This window comes from Plecotus auritus, assembly GCF_963455305.1.
Source record: "Plecotus auritus genome assembly, chromosome: 6".
Classification (NCBI taxonomy): Eukaryota; Metazoa; Chordata; class Mammalia; order Chiroptera; family Vespertilionidae; genus Plecotus; species Plecotus auritus.
In genome coordinates this window covers 62,030,749-62,049,915 of record NC_137773.1, presented here as the reverse complement: position 1 = coordinate 62,049,915, position 19,167 = coordinate 62,030,749, and the positions used below count along the sequence as shown (strand labels likewise).

The following is a 19,167-nucleotide window of genomic DNA, read 5'->3' as shown; positions in this document are numbered from 1 at the left end:
ATGGGAGAGGCCATGTGTGATTCTTATTTGCAATTCTGTACTCATCTTTGCCCTTTTACATGTAAGTGATCTCTGTTTTCTTTTGTAATTGGGCATATAATAAGCATCCTAGCCTGTGAAGAAAAGGCCGTCAGCAAGATTTTACATCTTGCCTGTTTTTCTTCTGACTGCCATTCTTAAGAACAGATGACAAGCCACTTGAAATAAAATTTCCTGTGTTTAAAAACAAATTGTATCAGGAAGCACAGAACTGTGAGTGAGCACTGAAGATAAAACATACTGCCCTACTGTGAAGGCATATTCCTACCAAACTGTAAGACATTTTTATATTTATAATACAGTCCCCTGAAATATATCAAAATAAGCATCAGATTATAATGAAATTTGAAAGAGTTCTCAACATGTGTGGTAACTTGATTCCACCATGATTGATTAAAATCCTTTACTTTGTCACTAAATGATTTCATAACTGCCTTGAAAAGACCAATGATTTGGAAATCAGATACATGATTTTTAAACTTAGTCACAGTTTATGTTAAGTGTAATGTTTTTAAAGAGAATAATGGATCTAGTTTTGGTGTTGCTATGCTTTCTCCATTACAAATTCTATTTATATCTTTTTCACTGAATTTTCAGTTTTGCAGACAATATCACATACTGTTTCTTTTAATATTTATAGCACTTGTTGCATTTTTTTTTATATTAAGTGTTGAAAAGGCTCCTGGGGAAAATATTGTCCATTCCAGCTTTTCTTCCTCCTTTTCTTTTTAATGAAACACTTTAAATATCTAGAATATACCCATTTGGCTTAGTTTAGGGTTCATTTTTACCATGACCTCCAGCATGAGGGGTTTCAAGCCTGCTCCCTGGGCCTGCAGAGTAAGATTGAATGAAGATGCCCAGCAAAGATCTTGAATAGGTGTTTTTTTTTGTGTGTGTGTGTGTGTTTTTAACTACTGCATTTCCCATTATCAGATGTGGTATTACAGCATTGAGTGATTTAAAAATAATAATTGCTGTTGTTTAGAAGGGTCCCATAGACAGAGAAGCATTTTTCTAACCTCTCAGGCTAGGACACTTTAATGACCACCTCCCTTCCTTAGTTCCTCTCTCTTTCTTCTCTAATAACTCCATTTCCCCCATACTTACTAAGCATTTACTGTGTACAAAGACATGAACTTTTAAAATATATCTTTGTGTGTTTTAATTCTTTATTGTTTAAAGTATTACATATAGCATTACATATGTCTCCTTTTTCCCCCATTGACCTCTCCCCGGCCATCACCATGCCCCAGCACATGCCCTCACCCCCCTAGTGTCTGTGCCCATTGGTTATGCTTATATGCATGCATACAAATCCTTTGGTTGATCTCTTACCTCTCCCCTACCTTCCCTCTGAGGTTTGACGGTCTGATCGATGCTTCTCTGTCTCTGGATCTATTTTTGTTCATCAGTTTATGTTGTTCATCATATTCCACAAATGAGTGAGATCGTGTGATATTTATCTTTCTCTGACTGGCTTATTTCACTTAGCATAATGTCCATCCATGCTGTTGTGAATGGTAAGAGTTCTTTCTTTTTTACAACAGTGTAGTATTCCATTGTATAGATGTACCACAGTTTTTTAATCCACTCATCTGCTGATGGGCACTTAGGCTGTTTCTAAATCTTAGCTATTGTAAATTGTGCTGCTATGAACATAGGGGTGCATATGTCCTTTCTGATTGGTGTTTTTGATTTCTTGGGATGTATTCCTAGAAGTGGGATTCCTGGGTCAAATGGGAGTTTCATTTTTAATATTTTGAGGAAACTCCATACTGTTTTCCACAGTGGCTGCACCAGTCTGCATTCCCACCAGCAGTGTATGAGGGTTCCTTTTTCTCCACAACCTCGCCAGCACTTGTTTGTTGATTTGTTGATGATAGCCATATGACAGGTGGGAGATGGTACCTCATTGTCATTTTGACTTGCATCTCTCAGATGCTTAGTGACTTTGAGCATGTTTTCATATGTCTCTTGGCCTTCTGTATGTCCACTTTCAAAAAGTGTCTGTTTAAGTCCTTCGCCCATTTTTTTTTATTGGATTGCTTATCTTCCTTTTGTTAAGATATATGTGTTCCCTATAAATTTTGGAGATTAGGCCCTTATCGGATATAATATTGGCAAATATGTTCTCCCATGCAGTGGTCTTTCATGTTGTTTTGTTGATCATTTCTTTTGCTGTGAAGAAGCTTTTTATTTTTATGTAGTCCCATTTATTTATTTTCTCCTTAGTTTCCATTGCCCTAGGAGCTGTATCAGAAAAGATATGACACATGTCTGATATTTTGCTACCTATGAATTCTTCTAAGATTTTTTATGGTTTCCCGTCTTGCGTTTAAGTCCTTTATCCATTTTGAGTTTATTTTTGTGTATGGTATAAGTTGGTAGTCTAGTTTCATTTTTTTTGCATGTACCTGTCCAATTTTTTCAACACCATTTATTGAAGAGACTGTTTCGACTCTATTGTATGCTCTTGCCTCCTTTGTCAAATATTAATTAAGCATAATGACTTGGGTCGATATCTGGGTTCTCTGTTCCGTTCCATTGGTCTATATGTCTGTTCTTGTGCCAGTACCAGGCACTTTTGAGAACAGTGGCTTTGTAATACAGCTTGATATCTGGTATTGTGATCCCTCCAACTTTGTTCTTCTTTCTCAGGATTGCTGTGGCTATTTGTGGCTATTTTTGTTTGTTTGTTTGTTCCATATAAATTTTTGGAGAGTTTGTTCTAGGTCTGTGAAATATGCCGTTGGTATTTTAAAGGGGATTGCATTGAATTTATTGATTGCTTTGGGTAGTATGGACATTTTAATGATGTTGATTCTACCAATCCATGAACACAATATATTCTTCCGTTTGTTTATGTCTTCCTCTATCTCTTTTTTCAATGAAAGACACAAAATTTTGATACACAGAACAGCATGCTTGATTCTCAATTATGCTAAACAAAAGTAGATAAACACTTTTTATTTGCAGGTACTATTATATGAAATTTTAAAGGCAACACTAATCTAGAGTTATAGAATGCAAATCAGTAATTACCTGGGGCCAGAAGTGAGAGAAACTGACTGCAAAAGAGCACGAGGGAACTTTTTGGAGGGATAGACTATCCTATATCTTGTACATGATGGTAGTTATACAGGTGTATATAGTTATCAAATCTCTTAGAACTGTATACTTAAAATATGTGTATGTTATATGTAAATTTTAACTTAATAAAGTTTATTAAATAAAAAATATTTTTGGTCCTGGCCGTTGTGGCTCAGTTTGTTGGAGCATTGTCCCATACACCAAAGGTCATGGTTTTAAGTTACAGTCATGGCAAATACCTGGGTTGCGAGTTCAGTTCCCAGTTGGGGCAGGTACAAGAGGCAACCAATTGATGTTTCTCTCTCACATACACCTCTCTCTCTCTTTCTCCTTCCCTCAGTCTCTCAAAAAGGAACAACAAACAATCAAGCATATCCTCCGGTGAGGATTAAATATATATATTAGTTATATAGATAGTCATATGAGGGAGACAAATGGACAAGTAAGACAGGAAGCAAACAGGTGAGCTGCAACAAAGCTAACTTGGGGCCCAAATGGATTCTTGGGAACCCTTCCAGTGAAGTCCCAGTTCTAATCACACCAATTATCATATTGCCATTATCAGTCCTTGCTATTTCTTCTTCCATGCTGGTAGTCAGTCTGTTTCCTATAACCCAAATGGCTTCCTTCTTTCCTCTCTAATTCCTACACCTAACTCCATTTCTGTGGGGTTTTTCCCCCCTCTAAGTTCTCTCCTAACTACTCCTGCAGTACTTTAGCAATTCCCCAATGAATTGATATTATGCAGTTAAGAACTCGGTTATCCTCTAATTGGGTTGCTTTTACCTAAAACTGTAGTGGAAACTGGTTGAGGGAAGATTTCTAATATTTATACTCCTGTTACCTCCTTACCCACATTCCACTTAATGTTCAATGAAGTGCATCAAAATATGTCTTTAATCTCTCTCATTCTTTCCATCTCCTCTCCCACAATCCTAGGTTATTGTTTCTTGCTTGGACTATTGCAATATTACCTTAATTGGTCTCTCTGCTCTATTCTTACCCCTCTTTGTTCTCCACACAGCATTCAGAATGATATATTTTAAAAGTAAATCAGATTATTTTACTTCATTCCTTACAATGCTTCCATGATTTCCCACTGTACTTAGATTAAAATATGATCCCTGCCTATCTAGATGCTATCTTTACCTTCTACCTCTTCCCCTACTCACTGTGCTTCATCAAACTGAGCCCTTTCCCAGCCCAGGGTTTTTGTAATTGCTGTTCTTCTCCTGGAATCCTTTTCTTCCAGCTCTTTCTATGGCTTCTCATGCTTCAAGGGTCAACTACAAGGTCACACCTCTGAGGCCTCTCCAAAAGAGTATCTGCCTCCCCCTCAACAGAAGTGTTTTGTATCATATAATCTTGTTTATTTCTTTCCAAGGAACTTAGCACATATGAAATATACCTTGATTATATATTTGTTTTCTGGCTTGTTGTCTGTTTCCTCATCAGTTAATAACCACCATAAGGATGGAGATCTTTTCTATTTTGCTTGTCAGTAGCTCCCCAGCAACTAGCATCGGATTGGCTTATTGAAGACACTCAATAAGTAATCATTGAATGAATGAACACATGAAAATGTAGGAGGCAAATAATAAGTACCCAGTGTTCTGGTTTTCCCTGAAATTTTCTTTTCCTAAAATTCTTTTTTTTTTTAACCTCAATTTTATAGGTACTTCTATCGTGACTGTAAAAGCTTTTGCTTCTGAGTCAATTCAAGATAGCATTAAATATTCAATTTTTAGTGGAAATGAAGATGGAATTTTTTCCCTGTGCTCCAACTCAGGTAGGTCTTCTCTCCCCAATAACAACTTTATTTCCTGCATCATGTAATGTTACTAGTAATAAATACTTCTCCAAAGGAAACAAAATTGGAAAGGTAGAAATTGTTATAGGTAAATAATTTAAAAGGTAAATAAGAAAGTTTTTTATGGTAGCAGATCAGAAATTGTGGGAAATCAAGAACTATTTACTTGTTCACATGTTCTTGCTAAGAATTCTATTCTTTACATTTCCAAATTAGATGGCTCCTATCCTATTCTTTCAATTTTTTAGATAAATTGGTTTCTATTCATAATTAACTCATTTATGTGGGAGAATTGGAGATACAGTAGAAAGGTCATTGATATTTACATTGAATTGAAAATAAGCACACATGTCTAGCCTTAGGGAATTATCATCAGATTCTTCCAATTTGCCACTGAATGTCAATGATGCAACAAGAGGACAGCTGGAAAGGTTTCTATATCGTGGTAAAGAAATTACTTCCAAATACAGCATGTATTAAATTTAGCTTTAACAAGACCATTATTGTGTTTTAAACGAATACCAATTGATTATTTAAAACATACTTTTTTGACTAACAACTATGTTGTAGATATGTATCTACAACTTGGTTGTCAACCCTCAAGAAGTATGTTTTAAATAATTTCTATATTACCATACAACTGCCTTATTTAATCTGTAATACATGTACATGGGAAGAATTGAGAGAGGGTAATTTCTTAAGTAAATGCTTTCTTGTCCAGGGTAGTGGTATGACTTTTTGATCCACACAGCCTTTAGTCAGGAGCTTTCTGTGGTAGTCTGCTAAGAATCTTCATCCCTTCACCCCATCATTTGGTTAAAGGGTAGTATGGGCAAAGAGCCATTGAAAGCATTATCAATGAAGTATTGGCAGACACTTTTCCCCCCTTTCTTCCAGTGAACACAAAGTCAAGAAAAGCAAGTTTCTGTGCATCCACTTTTGATATATATATAACATTGATAACATTGATCACTCATTTGGAGCCTTTGGGTTTATATTTATTCTGATTTTTCTATTAGACTTTTCACCTTTTTTGAGTTCAGGCTTCTTTCCTTGTTTTTCTACAGTCTGTGCAGCTATCAGAGATTAATCTCAAAGAAGGAAGTTGTGTTAGAAATCCTTTTAACATAAATGGGATTTTAGTGCTTGCTTATCTTCCTGGGTTAATGTTTTCACTTTATTTACTTATGGTTAGTTTTTTATTTTTTTATTGAATTTATTGGGGTGACATTGGTTAATAAAATTATATAGGTTTCAGGTATACAATTCTATAAATACATCATCTGTATATTGTATTGAATGTTCACCACCCCAAGTCAAGTCTCCTTCTATCACCTCCCTCCCCTCTGTCCACCACCAGATTGTTGTCTGTGTCTATGAGTTTGTGGGTTGTTTTGTGCTCTGAGGATTCCCTACTACTGTATCAACTCAGTAATGCATTTCAATGCACACACACAAAATTTATCAAGCATTTAGTTTTTTTTTTATCATGAAGATCATTTCAATATATATTTTATCATATTGCTGCCAGGAAACATTTTTTAAAATAATTAAGTGTGATATTAAATTTATCTTTTATGCTACTTTGTCACATAATCATTAAACTTTGTGGTCACTTTTCTTAATGGTAAAAATGAGAGAAACCATTTTATTAGTTATTGTCTAAATAAGTTATGATTAGATGGATCTCTGGTGGGCACTGCATTTTCTGTCCATCCTTGCCAGAGTTTGCCGTGTCCATAGTCACAAACCAGAGGTTTACTTTTATATCCAAACTTCTTGTCATTTCAGCTTAAAAACATCTACTACTCACTGTCCAAACCATCAGGAATTTGGGAGTTTGACTAACATAGTATATGTCAATAACAGATGGTAGTATTCATTTCATTACTTGGTAGATTGACATAAAACAAAAATGATCAAACTTTCAATGTTTCAAGGGTATAGCTTTAATGGGAGAGAGTTTAAAAGCTTGGGGATAACATAAATATTTATCACACTCTGGTTGTGTATACGATATGCATGTGCACCATTTATAATTGACTGAAGTAACCTGAATGTGCTATCAAAGACTTAGCATTTGAAGACTCATAATCTCATTTTTATGTGTATTTTATAACTTGGACCAAAGCTATATATGCACATATATCAGAAGGAAAATATTCCTGCAGTTTCATTCTCAAGTTATTGTGTAACTGGCACTCTAACATATGAGAATGAACATGAAGTTGGTGTTGTGAGGCCCTTCCTCTAAGGAAAACATGGACTCCTGCCCATCCTATTACTAGTAGACAGAACCCAGGAGTACTTTCATCTCACCAGTGACAGAAAACCCTTGCTGTCTCTGAGAAAAATATGCATATATCATCCAAGGCAAAATGTGGATCTGGTAGGTGCGCCAGCCGTGAATTATCTCACAGACTGGTTATTGTCTTTTCCACTTGCATAACTTTCACAGCATATGCCAATTATTATGCCAAAAATAAAAATCAAGCAAGGAAAGCATTAGAGCTGCAGAACCATTCCAAGTTCAAAATTCCAATTATCAAAGCCCAAACACAAGCCTTTTATTAAAAACCCCACTTTGATCTGCACTATAATTGGCACACTTTCTACCCAGTGATACTGGCAATTTAGTGTTGCATTTCCGTTGTGTTTCTCCTTTACTAGTGGTAACAGCACATGATAGCAAGCTGGGTGCCCTGCTCGGTGGAGACAGAGCTCCAGATGAGACCTTTGCACCCACCTCAGACTGGGGCTCCTCTGCCATTTGGGGGTGGGGACTCCTCCCTTGTTTCATGAAGTTTTCTAAAGACCAGCTTCCTTCATTCCCTGCTCATCAAAATGTACCTTAATGATTTTCCAGCTGCCATAGTTAAAGCTCTTCTAAATTTTGTCAGGGGTGTTGGTAACATCAGACTGTGGTTTATAAAAGTAATTTGCCTTTCGATCTGAATTGGTAACTAAATCTGATGATAAAAAATGAAAGTGATTTTATGAAATTTTAAATTTGGTAATATAGTGAGTTCTTCCTATCGAATATAAATATTTAATTTCTCTTAATAACAGAATAGAAGCTATAAAATCCCCTCCAAAATACTCAATATCAAAGTTACCATATTTCTTGGGTTAGGATGGTTACCTAGGAAATGGGTTTAGATAGAGCACTAAGAACTGTGGCTTCCAGAAGCAGGCTGTTTCACCAGAGATAGAATTTTTCTAACAGTCTGAGGCTAATTTTCTCTTTCTAAATTCAGACCTTGTAAAGATATTAAATCTATATCTAGTGATGAAGGGGAAGAGAGATGTGGGTACAACACTGGGATCTACACCATCTGACTACACAGAAACATTCTAAGTATGCACTGTGTGACTTCTCACAGCTACCCTGTGAAGTCATTGCTCGTATCCCCATTTTACAGAAGGGGAGACTCGGCTCTGGAGAACCTCAGTAACTGACTCCAGGCCACAGAGTTAGTGGTGGTGGAACCAGGTAACTTGCCTAAATTAAGCATCCAGGTCTAGGATCTACGCTTGGTTTCAGGTTCCTCGAACTCCAAATCAATGCTTATTCAGCAAATCCCCATTCGATGGAATTTCTGACAGTGAGAATCAAGTAAATCATCATAATAAAAATAATAATAACATTAAATTCAGTAAGCAATTTAGTTGAAGGGGGGAGGAAAAGATAGAGTAGAAACCAAAGAAAGAAATTATATCAGGGGAGGAATTTTCCTAATTTGAGGGAGGAACTTGAACATGGCATAATCCCCCAGAGCTACTTTCCCTAGCCTGGTTATACTTTTCATACAAGGGTGTGACAAATGTTACTGGTGCTTTCCATAACCCAGACTTCAAGTTGGGTATTGGGGATATGATGGTGTAAGAGGCAGGTAGCCTTCCTCACCTTGCAGAGCCCTAAATCCTGAGGAGTAAGTAGACTGAAGCAGGTGAACAAAGTACAGCACATGTTTGTGAGAGTTTGTTGGGGGCTGACAGTGATGGTACAGGGATGGGTGATCTGGAAAAATCTCTGAGGAAGCACAGGACTGGGGACCGTTTGAGGCAGATGGAAAAGCATACATGGCAACTCTGAAATGAGCATTTGAGGAACAGAATACTTATGAGTGTTATGACCAGAGCAGAGACATGTGGAGAAGGACATGATGAGATTTCTGAGGTGGGAGAGGTCTTTTGGAGGTTAAAAATGCTGAAATTGATCATAATCACCATGGACAGCCATTGCAGGGTTTTACACAGGACAATGACAATGTCTTTTTTTATTATTCAACTAGAGGCCCGGTGCACGAAGATTCGTGCAAGAATAGGCCTTCCTTCCCCTGGCTGCCGGCACTGGCTTCCCTCTGGCACTTGGGACCCGAGCCTTTGCTCTGGCTGCCGCCTTCTGCCTTCACTCTGGCCCTGCTACCCTCCTGTAGCTCCCTCCACCCTCCTGCCCCTCATAGCAGGCGTCCTGCCCCGCCCCGGCCGCTCCGTGCATGCTGCCCAGAGGCCCAGAGTGGCTGGGGTGGGGCAGAATGCCTGCATCCTGGCCCAGCTGCCACCATCTTTGTTGCGTCAGTTCTCTTTTTATTGGCTGTGGGCGCCACCATCTTTGTTGCAGAGTGATGGACAGTTTACATATTCTGTCTTTATTAGATAGGACAAAAATTGTGCACTGGGGGTGGTGTCCCTCAGCCCAGCCTGCACCCTCTCGCAGTCTGGGACTCCTTGGGGGATGTCTGCCTGGGGGATCAGGCCTAAGCCTGCAGGCAGACATCCCTCTTCCAGTCTGGGACCCCTTGCTCCTTACTGCCCGCCTGCAGTGGAGGCGGGAGAGGCTTCCGCCACCACAGCTGCACTCGCCAGCCATGAGCCCGGCTTCTGGCTGAGCGGCACTCCCCCTGTGGTAGTGCACTGACCACCAGGGGGAAGCTCCTGCATTGAGCATCTGCCCCTGGTGGTCAGTGCGCATCATAGCGACTGGTTGTTCTGCCATTTGGTTGATTTGCATAGTAGGGTTTTATTATATAGGATTCAGTTAAGTGATTAATTCAGGGGACAAGATGGGAAATGCCAGTGGATGGAGGAGGGCAGCAGCAGTGAAGATGGAGAGAGGTAGATTCAAGAAATATCTGGAAGGTAGATTTTCCAGGCATGGTGATGGACCAATTATAGAGAGAGAAAGAGAATTTAAGAGATAGTTTCAAGAGTTCAGATATTTTACAGTTTCTTTCCCTCCTACATGTTTGAACCTTGCAAACATCTGCATGCTCTCCACCTTTTTCACAATGACCCCAGTCAATAGAGGAGGGAGGCCAGCCAACATGAGGCTTTGAAAAGGGCCAGGTGAGCATATGAGCACATAAGGCAAAGATGATTTAGAACTTTTTAAATAATAACTACAACATCAACTTCTTTTATTTTGTTTTCTCCCTGGGAATAAAAATAGGAGACCTCACTGTGAAAGAACCCAGGTTTCTTGATTTTGAAGTCAGAAGTGAAGTACAACTCATCGTTTTAGCTGAAAGCAGTGGGCATAGAGCCTACAGCAAAGTAGTCGTCTTGATACAAGATGTGAATGATAATTTCCCACGCTTTGGGCAAAGCATTTACCAAGTATCAGTGCCTGAAGGCCAGTTTCACAATGCTCCTATCATACAGGTAACAGAAAGATGTTTGTGCATGTGTGTGTGGATTATCATAAATCAATGTACATCAAAATAGGCCTTTTTCCAGCACATAAGTTAAAATTTAAATGTTTTCAAGGCACATCCAATGTTTGGTGGATGAATTTGGAGTTTCTGAGTTTACTCTTCTTCCTCTGTTTATTTAGTGTTCAATTTGTGCCCATCTGCGTACTCTGCTGAACACTAGCAGGGACTCTATAGGGGCACAGAAATTAAACTCATAAATGCATACAATTTAGTGGGGAAATCAGAACTGTAAGTATATAATTTAAATGCATATAATTAATGTTATAATGAAGTGTGCATTTAATGTCATGAGAGAAAAGAGAAGCCACAGCCTGGTCGGCATGGCTCAGTGGTTGAGTATTGATCTATGAACCATGAGGTCACTCTTCGATTCCCGATCAGGGCACATGCCTGAGTTGCAGGCTCAATCCCCAGTGTAGGGCATGCAGGAGACAGCTGATCAATGATTCTCTCTCATCATTGACATTTCTATCTCTCTCTCCCTTTTCTCTGAAATCAATTATATATATATAAATCAATTATATATATACAAACTCCTCCTGGTGAAAAGCACAGGGTTTTGAAGAAGAATTATATTTGTACCAGGTCTAAAAGGCATTTAGGCATTTGCTGAAGCCAGAGAAGCATGAATTGAAGCACAGACACATGGACAAGCTGCCCATGTTTGAGCGTTGCAGATGTTTCATGCATGAAAGGAACAGACCCGCTGTTTTCAGGCCTACCCCCATGCTCCCAGCCCTGAGAAAGAATCTGTCCATTAGGCAGTGTGGTTCAGGCTCTAAATCCCACTATCCTTAGTAGTCTCTCTACCTGTTCAGGAGTAGTATCCACTTTTACCTTTCCCCTCACCGTTGAATTGATGCTTGGTCTTTAAGAACCTGGACAAACCCAGCCAGTGTCGCTCAGTGGTTGAGTGTTGACCCATGAATTAAGAGGTCACTGGTTTGATTCCCAGGCAGGACACATGTCTGGATTGCAGCCTTGATCCCTAGAAGGGGGCATGTAGGGGACAGCTGATCAATGTTTCTCTCTCATCGATGTTTCTATCTCTATTTATCTCCCTTCCTCTCTCTAAAATCAATAAAGACATATTGATAAATAAATAAATAAATAAATAAATAAATAAAACTGGACTTGTCTCAACAGACTTTAAAAAAAAAGGAAGACGAGGGCATTAGCTTTTGCAATCTTTTTTTAAAAAAAAGTATTTTAGAAAGAGAAAGGGAGAGAGAGAAACATCAATGTGAGAAACATAGATCTTCTGCCTCCTGCACTCCCACCCCCCAACTCTTGTCAGCAACCTGGGCATGTGCCCTAACTAGGAATCAAACTGTCAAACTTTTTGGTGCACAGAATGATACCTAACCATCTGAGCCACACTGGCCAGGGTAGTTTTTCCATTCTTTATCACCCCTGCCCAGTGATGTCTGTATGGGAGGGTTGACAGGTGCCACTGCATTGTACTGCTTTGTCTCACATGCCAGGCTGCTCAGGGTGGAATACATGAAGGCGGAGACCCCTTTACAGCCCAGGTATGCCAAATGGGACAGCCAAACCTATCAATGCTTTATGTTATGTGGAAGTTCCAGAAGATGGAATCAGGGACGGATTCGGGGAACTTTATTATTTAAATTTTTAGATCACTTGTCTCCAGGAAGCTAGAGCTGCCATTTTCCTATGTCCTGTTGAGATAAACAGAAATGTCAAAGTCTCTGGGGTTCATACTACTCGTGGTAGTTACTTCCTGCTTTTCACCACCACCCTGTCCACATGCCCTCCTTTTGGTTACAAACCTGCAGACTTCCTTTAGGAGCTGACCCTGCTCTGTGCAATGCAGTGTAGGTGGGACTGTCAACCAAGGTAGTGATGTGCCCCCGCCCCACCTTGCCTCAGTCTTAGAGAGACTTTCTCTTCCTGGAAATTGAATCTTGAGTGGCAGGACACCAGGACGGAGATAAATTAGAGCTGATTTAGCTGGATGGTAACAACTCAAAGAAGCTAAGCCCCACAGTTGTCCTGGTTCTTATACTTCACCTGGGCTCTATCTTTCTGATGCATTTTCCCCCCAGGGAAGTTAGACATATGCATATGTATTGCTGGCATCCTAAAACCCTAACAGATGTACCTCCTGGGTACAGTGGTCGGCAAACTCATTAGTCAACAGAGTGGCAAACTGCGACTCGCGAGCCGCATGTGGCTCGCGGGCCGCAGTTTGCCGACCACTGTCCTGGGAGACCTACTCTGGAACACTTTTCATTGTATGGCCTTGGAGACATGATAGACTTTCTTCTGCCCAAATACAGACGAGTTTCTCTTCCTGGTGATTCTGAATGGAAGTGTGTATTGCTGTCTTGCTGTACCAAATAGCTGGCTGTGTGCCTTTCTGATCATGTCCTGGGCACCCAAATTTGGGCCACTCGGTCCCCTGAGAACTCTGGCAGCAGTGTGTGAAGGCTTATAAGTTTGAGAAATAGAAGCAAAAACCCACCAGGACATCAGTGCAATCACCCAAGAGTGAGAAGACAGGGACTAACGCTTATGGGCATAGAGAGTAAAAATAAGTTTAAACATTTTTAAATTCATCTGCCAACTTGTTCATAAACAAGACTTTGAATTCACTAATGGTTTTGGGGTCAAAATGTAATGCAGACTAAACAATATCTCTCCATGGAGGCCGATGCAAAACTTTCATCCTCAGCACTACTTTGATAATTTATCACCTAAATGATCAGGGGGGATTTTGTTAGCACTAAATCTAGACTTTGTTTCATCTATTTAAAGATCCTTTAAAATGGAGATTCTCAATGTAATATAAAAAATCCACATATGGATTCCTTTTCAGGCAACACTTAAGCAAGAAATAAAAAAGCAAATGACAGATTACCACTCACTGTGTATAGGTTTCCTCTATCATTCCCTTCCTTTTCTGGGGCCAGCCTAAATCCACACACAGTGCTAGAAGCTTTCTATTCAAGCAAATTAGATATTTTTTTCAACTATATTTTCCTAAAATTGTAGCTTTAAACATATGAGACTCTACCTGAAAGTTACCTGGAAATCCTTTGAATGAGAACACGGACTTGCTTCCTAACCCATTATTCACTTTATTGTAAAGTGAAATGTAGCTTCAGCAGTTAGTTAGTGTTGCTTTGGTGGTTGTTTTTTAAATGTATTTGACAGTCTATAATCCTGTCATAATGCATTTCTCTGAAAAACGGACTTAACCCCTGTTGCAGAAGAAATCCTTATCTAATGCAAGAGTTGCTTCCTCACAGGTTTTTGCTGCTGACCTGGACAGTGGGTTGCATGGCCTCATTGAGTATTCCCTTCTTGCTGGCAAGCAAGCACAGTTGTTCCAGATTGATGCACAGAGTGGCGTGATAACAGCAAATGGGATTCTGGATTATGAGTTCACCAGCGCCTATAGGTTTGTCCCAGATTCCTGTCCATTTGATCAGCTATCTGCTTCCTTTCTGACAACACTGTTGTTGCTTTGAGCTTGACTGTCTATTTATTGTACAAGCTTAGTTATAAAATGGGTTTTCCCTTTGATCCAACTTATGATCACGAGGAGAGTCTTAGAAAGTATTTACAGCTTTAGAAAGGTGATTCGATTAGAATTTTAAGGTTCCTTTTCTTTTTAAGATTTCATGAGTTTATGATGCTGCTAAGTACTAAATCAGAGACTTTAAAAAAATCAATATTTGTCAAAAGTCTAATGAGCCATTGAGCACTCTGCTAATGTTTGTTCTTACTATTTTTTAGGACAGTGAAGACTGAATGACATTGCTCTCTTTAATTCTTTATTCTTTTTATGTATGAAATTATAATCCTGTCATCAGGACCCTTAAACTGTGTTTTAATAGACATGATCTTATTGAAAGCACCCATGGAAGATTAAGTATTTTTTTTGCCTAGAGTCCAAAATATGCCAGACTTATACAGAATTCTACGAAAGAGGATCATAGTGTTATAAGTCTCCTAGGTATTTAAAATGTCAGTGCTATGATAGTCTACTCTAGCCAAACATACAGGGATATTTATGGCACCTCAGTCTGGAAAAGAAAAAGACTAGGGAACCTAAAATGGCTGTGAATGGGGACTGCTTTAAGAATGACAGCCATGTCATTCAAACACAATGAAACTAATTTTAATAGAGAAAGTGGTAGCCCTGACCTGTGGGGCTTAGTTGTTTGGATGTCACCCTGGGCATGGAAAAGTTGCTGGTTCCATTCCTGTCAGGGCACATGCCTGGGTTTCAGGCTCAATCCCCAGTAAGGGGTGTGCAGGAGGTAGCTGATAGATGTCACGCTCTCATCTCTCTCTCTCTCTCTCTCTCTCTCTCCCTCTCTCTCCCTCTCCCTCTCCCTCCCTCCTTCTTTGCTCTCTCTAAAAGTCAATAAACTGTTCTTTAGAGAAAGAGAGAGAGAGAGAGAGAGAGAGAGAGAGAGAGAGAGAGAGAGAGAGAGAGAGAGGTACATTTCTACTGCTAATGAGGATAGAACTCTAAGACATGTGTCTATGTGAATGAAATAACAAGGTGCACTATAGCGCTCAAACTGCAGGGCTATTTGAGCAGAACCACACACACATGACTGGACCATGTCAGGAAGAAAATATAAGAAACTGTTAACCTTGTTTGTCTCTGGAGAAGTGCTCATGTGGGAAGTCTGTGGGTCAAAGAGATGCTTGACTTTCTTATTATTTATTTTAATATGCTTCATATTTTTGTCATATTTCCTGTTCTTCCAAAAGGCCTTGCACATATAGTGCTTCTGTTAATCATCCCAATTATCTCCCATGAGGTTAAGTTGAGTGTTTTCTTATTCACTGAAAAGTCAACAGACATAGAGTGGATTGCTTAGGGTCACAGAACCATTTAAGGTTCCAACATGGACTTGCAGCCAGGGATTCTGATTCTGAGTCAGTTTCCACTGTTCAAGCTGACCTTCTGTTGGGGGCTGGGGAGTGCAGGTTTACAAAAGACCTAAGTGTCAATGTTCTCCTAGGCTTGGCTACATTCATGCTTTACGAGGAGCATGCAGGATATTCCTGTGGTTGAGCAGTGAGAGCTGATTACTGAGATCTGTTACTGGGAGGGTTGCATTAATTAACCTCTGAAAAACTTCCAAACTTTAAAAGTTCATGTTCAGTTCTTTTTGTTTAATTCAAAACATTACTTCAAAAGTATTTTAAAAGTTTAAGGCTTTACCCTGTATTAACTAGCCAGATTTTTGGTAGTATCTTACTGTCATCAATTGTTATGATACTTACCACATAAATATATTAAAACTGATTGTATATCTGTGTTAAACCTATCCCTGCCATGATTGTTGCTATAGTAATTTTAAGCATTAAGCCTTTTCTTTCCATAGATGACGGCAGCTAAATCTCAGCCTAGTTGCTACCTGAGCGATTACAAATTCAGAGACTATCGAAGGGCAGCTGAGTGCCAGGAACTAAGCATTTCCTGGTTGTAGACTTTCTGTTACTTAGTGGAGCCTAATTAGCCTCTAAATCTAACTCCTTCCAGTTTTTCCCATGTATGTCATAGTTTTAGTGTCCCCAATATTTACATTGGTCCCAATATTTAAAAGTGCCCCTCCCCAGTTCTCCATAAAGTATTTACTCAAGGCTGGAAGAACTGAGAGAAGTTGAATTCTACACATACAGCCACAGATACACACACACACACACACACACACACACACACACGCACACACACACATGCATACACACAGTCTCCAGTAGCACCAAGGCAAGGAAATAGTTTACAGCTTCTGCCTATCTAGGTTCAGGGCCTCCCCTTCTCCCTTGTAGCTTTTTATTTCTCTTTAGTGCTCTTTCTGACATTTAAGGCAGTAGGAAATATAGGTTGATTTCCCCCTAGCCTACATATATATCCAGTGAATGCCTTGGGAAAAGTGTCATTTAGCTTTTAACTTTACTTTTGAAATATTGTTATTTTGTCTGATGAGGAAAATATTCTCAATTCCAGTCCTCTGTTTTACAATATAAAACAAGGGGTAAAGGATATTGTCAGTTATGCTTCTATTCAATATAAATGCATTAAATAAAAATTAAATATTTTTTGCCCTCATATTAAGCCTCATATAAGAAAACTCAGTAGAAAAATGCCAAATTGCAAAACAGACCATAAGTTCTGTCTGATCGATATTTCCTTATTTTAAAAACTGCTTACTGAGCTTGAGATATAAAACCATATGAAACAGTTCTTGTTTCCAAGGAGCTCAAAAAAATTGAGTGCCCTTATAATCCATGGCAGGAAGCATAGTAACAATCACAGTAATTTATGGTGCACCTGCATTACATGTTGAATTCTCATAATAAACTCTAGATTTACAGAATAAGGAAACTGAAGTTCACAGAGGTAAGGTTTGCCAAGACTGTGTAGCCAGTAAATGATAGAATGAGATTCTTATCCACTCAAATGGTCGTAGTAGGGTTTCCTATTGTATTATGTGAATAAATCTTAAATGTACACACCTGCCCCAGCCACTGTGGCTCAGTTGAATGAGCCTTGTCCCATGTACCAAAAGGTTGCCAGTGGATTCCTGGTCAGGGCAAATGCCCAGATTGCGGGTTCCATCCCCAGCAGGAGGCAAATGATTCATTGTTTCTCTCTCACATCCATGTTTCTCTCTCTCTCTCTCTCTCCCTCTCCCTTCCTTTCTCTCTTTCTAAAAAAATTAAAAGTCCTTTTTAAAAGTACATACCTGTATATTTATAAAACACAAAACAGAAAAAACTATTTTAGAAACATAAAATGATAAAATAAGTTCCAGCTTACAGTTGTGAAATAACACATGTCTAGGAATGAGCATGCAAAAATGCGCTTTGAATCATTTGAAAGCATTTCCATTGCTTGACTTATAACTGATGAGGAGAGACTTATCCCTTTTTAAGTTGATAATTGGATATTCCTGGGAGCCTTGTAATGCTTTAGGGCCAAGGTTTTTATTATCAAAGCAATACACTTTTTAAAAATCCAGTAGTAGCATGGAGTATATCAACAGACTAAGAAGAAAGTCAGCCACCATTGCCTCACCCATCCCAGCACTAAAGCCTCCCCAGAGACTGACATTTTAAACTGGTTTTCTCCATTATTATAAACACCGATATGTCTTAACTTATCATTTTAAACATTATCTATCAACTTCCTGTCACAACAGATGTGTATTTAATATTTTTACTTTCTTTTATCCATTCACTGGTTTTCATTTACTTAGTAATCAGTGTTTACATTATATGATTCTATAAATGTTCATTTCAGAGCCATGTCATACTTACGTTTCCTTTCTTATGTTTCCCCTCCCCCTGCTCCAAAGTTAATGGATTATCTTTCTTGTTTTGCTCACTCAATTCCCTACATCTTTGTATTCCTTGTTTCTGCTCCAACAGCTCTGTCATGCCCACCCATCTCTCCCCCTCAAATGCCTCCCATATCGAATATTCTATCAAGTCCTCTTTGTTGCTTCCAGATCTGTTCCTGTTGCTTTCTGCCCTCCTGGTCTAGCATTAACAATCTGCAGTAGCTTTCTAAGTCTTCAGCAAAGCTGGGTATTTCATGGCTTTGCTTTATTGCTCTCTTAAATTAAGCTCATGTTCCAGACCCCATGCCTTTCTCTTTTTTAGTTTTTTTTCTTCCAGTAGCTTTGGCCAGGGAAGTAAATTCTGTGAGTTCTTGAGTATCTAAAAGTGCCTGTATTCTACTCTCACACATAATTTATACAATGGATAGTATAGAAGTTGATTTTTATTTTATATTTTTTTAGAATTTTGAAGGTATTCTCTTATCTTTTAAAACCCAGTGTTGCTGTTGAGAAGTCTGGTGCCATCCCAGTGATGTGTTTTGTACCTGATTTGTTTTTCCTTTTCTGTGGGAGTTCTCAGGTTATTTTCTTTATCTCTAATGTTTAGAAATTTTGTGATTATGTACTGTAATGTGGGTCTTTCCTTGTGCTGAGTACTTGGTCTGCTCTTTGAATAAGGAGAAATCTTTCTATTTTTCTACCTTATTTCATTAATAATTACCTCTTCTTTTTTTCTCTGTTTTGTTTTGTGTGCTTACTTTGCCCTGTTCCTTTGTCCTAGACCTTATTCAATCAATAGTTGGACTGCTGGCTCGATCCTTTGTCAATACTATTTTATTTCCTACTTTCTATTTTTTGTTTTGTATGTTGGTTTATTTTTTTTTTCAGGGAGAATACCTTAATTTTAACCTTCTAAACTTGCTTTTTGCTCTAGTTAGAAAACATTTTTTGACATTGTTTATATTTTTATTTCCAAGAGTTCTTTCTTGACTTTGAACTTTCTGTAGCATCTCATTCTTAATGTATGCATGCATTATCTTCCCATGTCTCTCAGAGGACATTAATTAGAATTGTTTTTACATTTTCTTTTGTTCTTTCTGGATCTCTGTTTCCGTTGGGTTCATTTCTTCTCTGTCTATTTCACACTTGCGTTTTCATGTTGGAGACTTTCTGT

The 19,167-nt window shown here is 38.7% G+C and overlaps 1 protein-coding gene across 1 annotated transcript in view; it reads left to right on the top strand.

The window, feature by feature from the left end:
- DCHS2 (dachsous cadherin-related 2) overlaps positions 1-19,167 on the top strand; it is a 200,001-nt gene that overhangs the window by 170,307 nt on the left and 10,527 nt on the right. Inside the window, exons 14-16 of the mRNA XM_080672565.1 lie at positions 4,808-4,921; positions 10,395-10,606; positions 13,935-14,086. Of these exons, the coding sequence (XP_080528691.1) occupies positions 4,808-4,921; positions 10,395-10,606; positions 13,935-14,086 (478 nt within the window). The remainder of the gene's footprint in view (positions 1-4,807; positions 4,922-10,394; positions 10,607-13,934; positions 14,087-19,167) is intronic.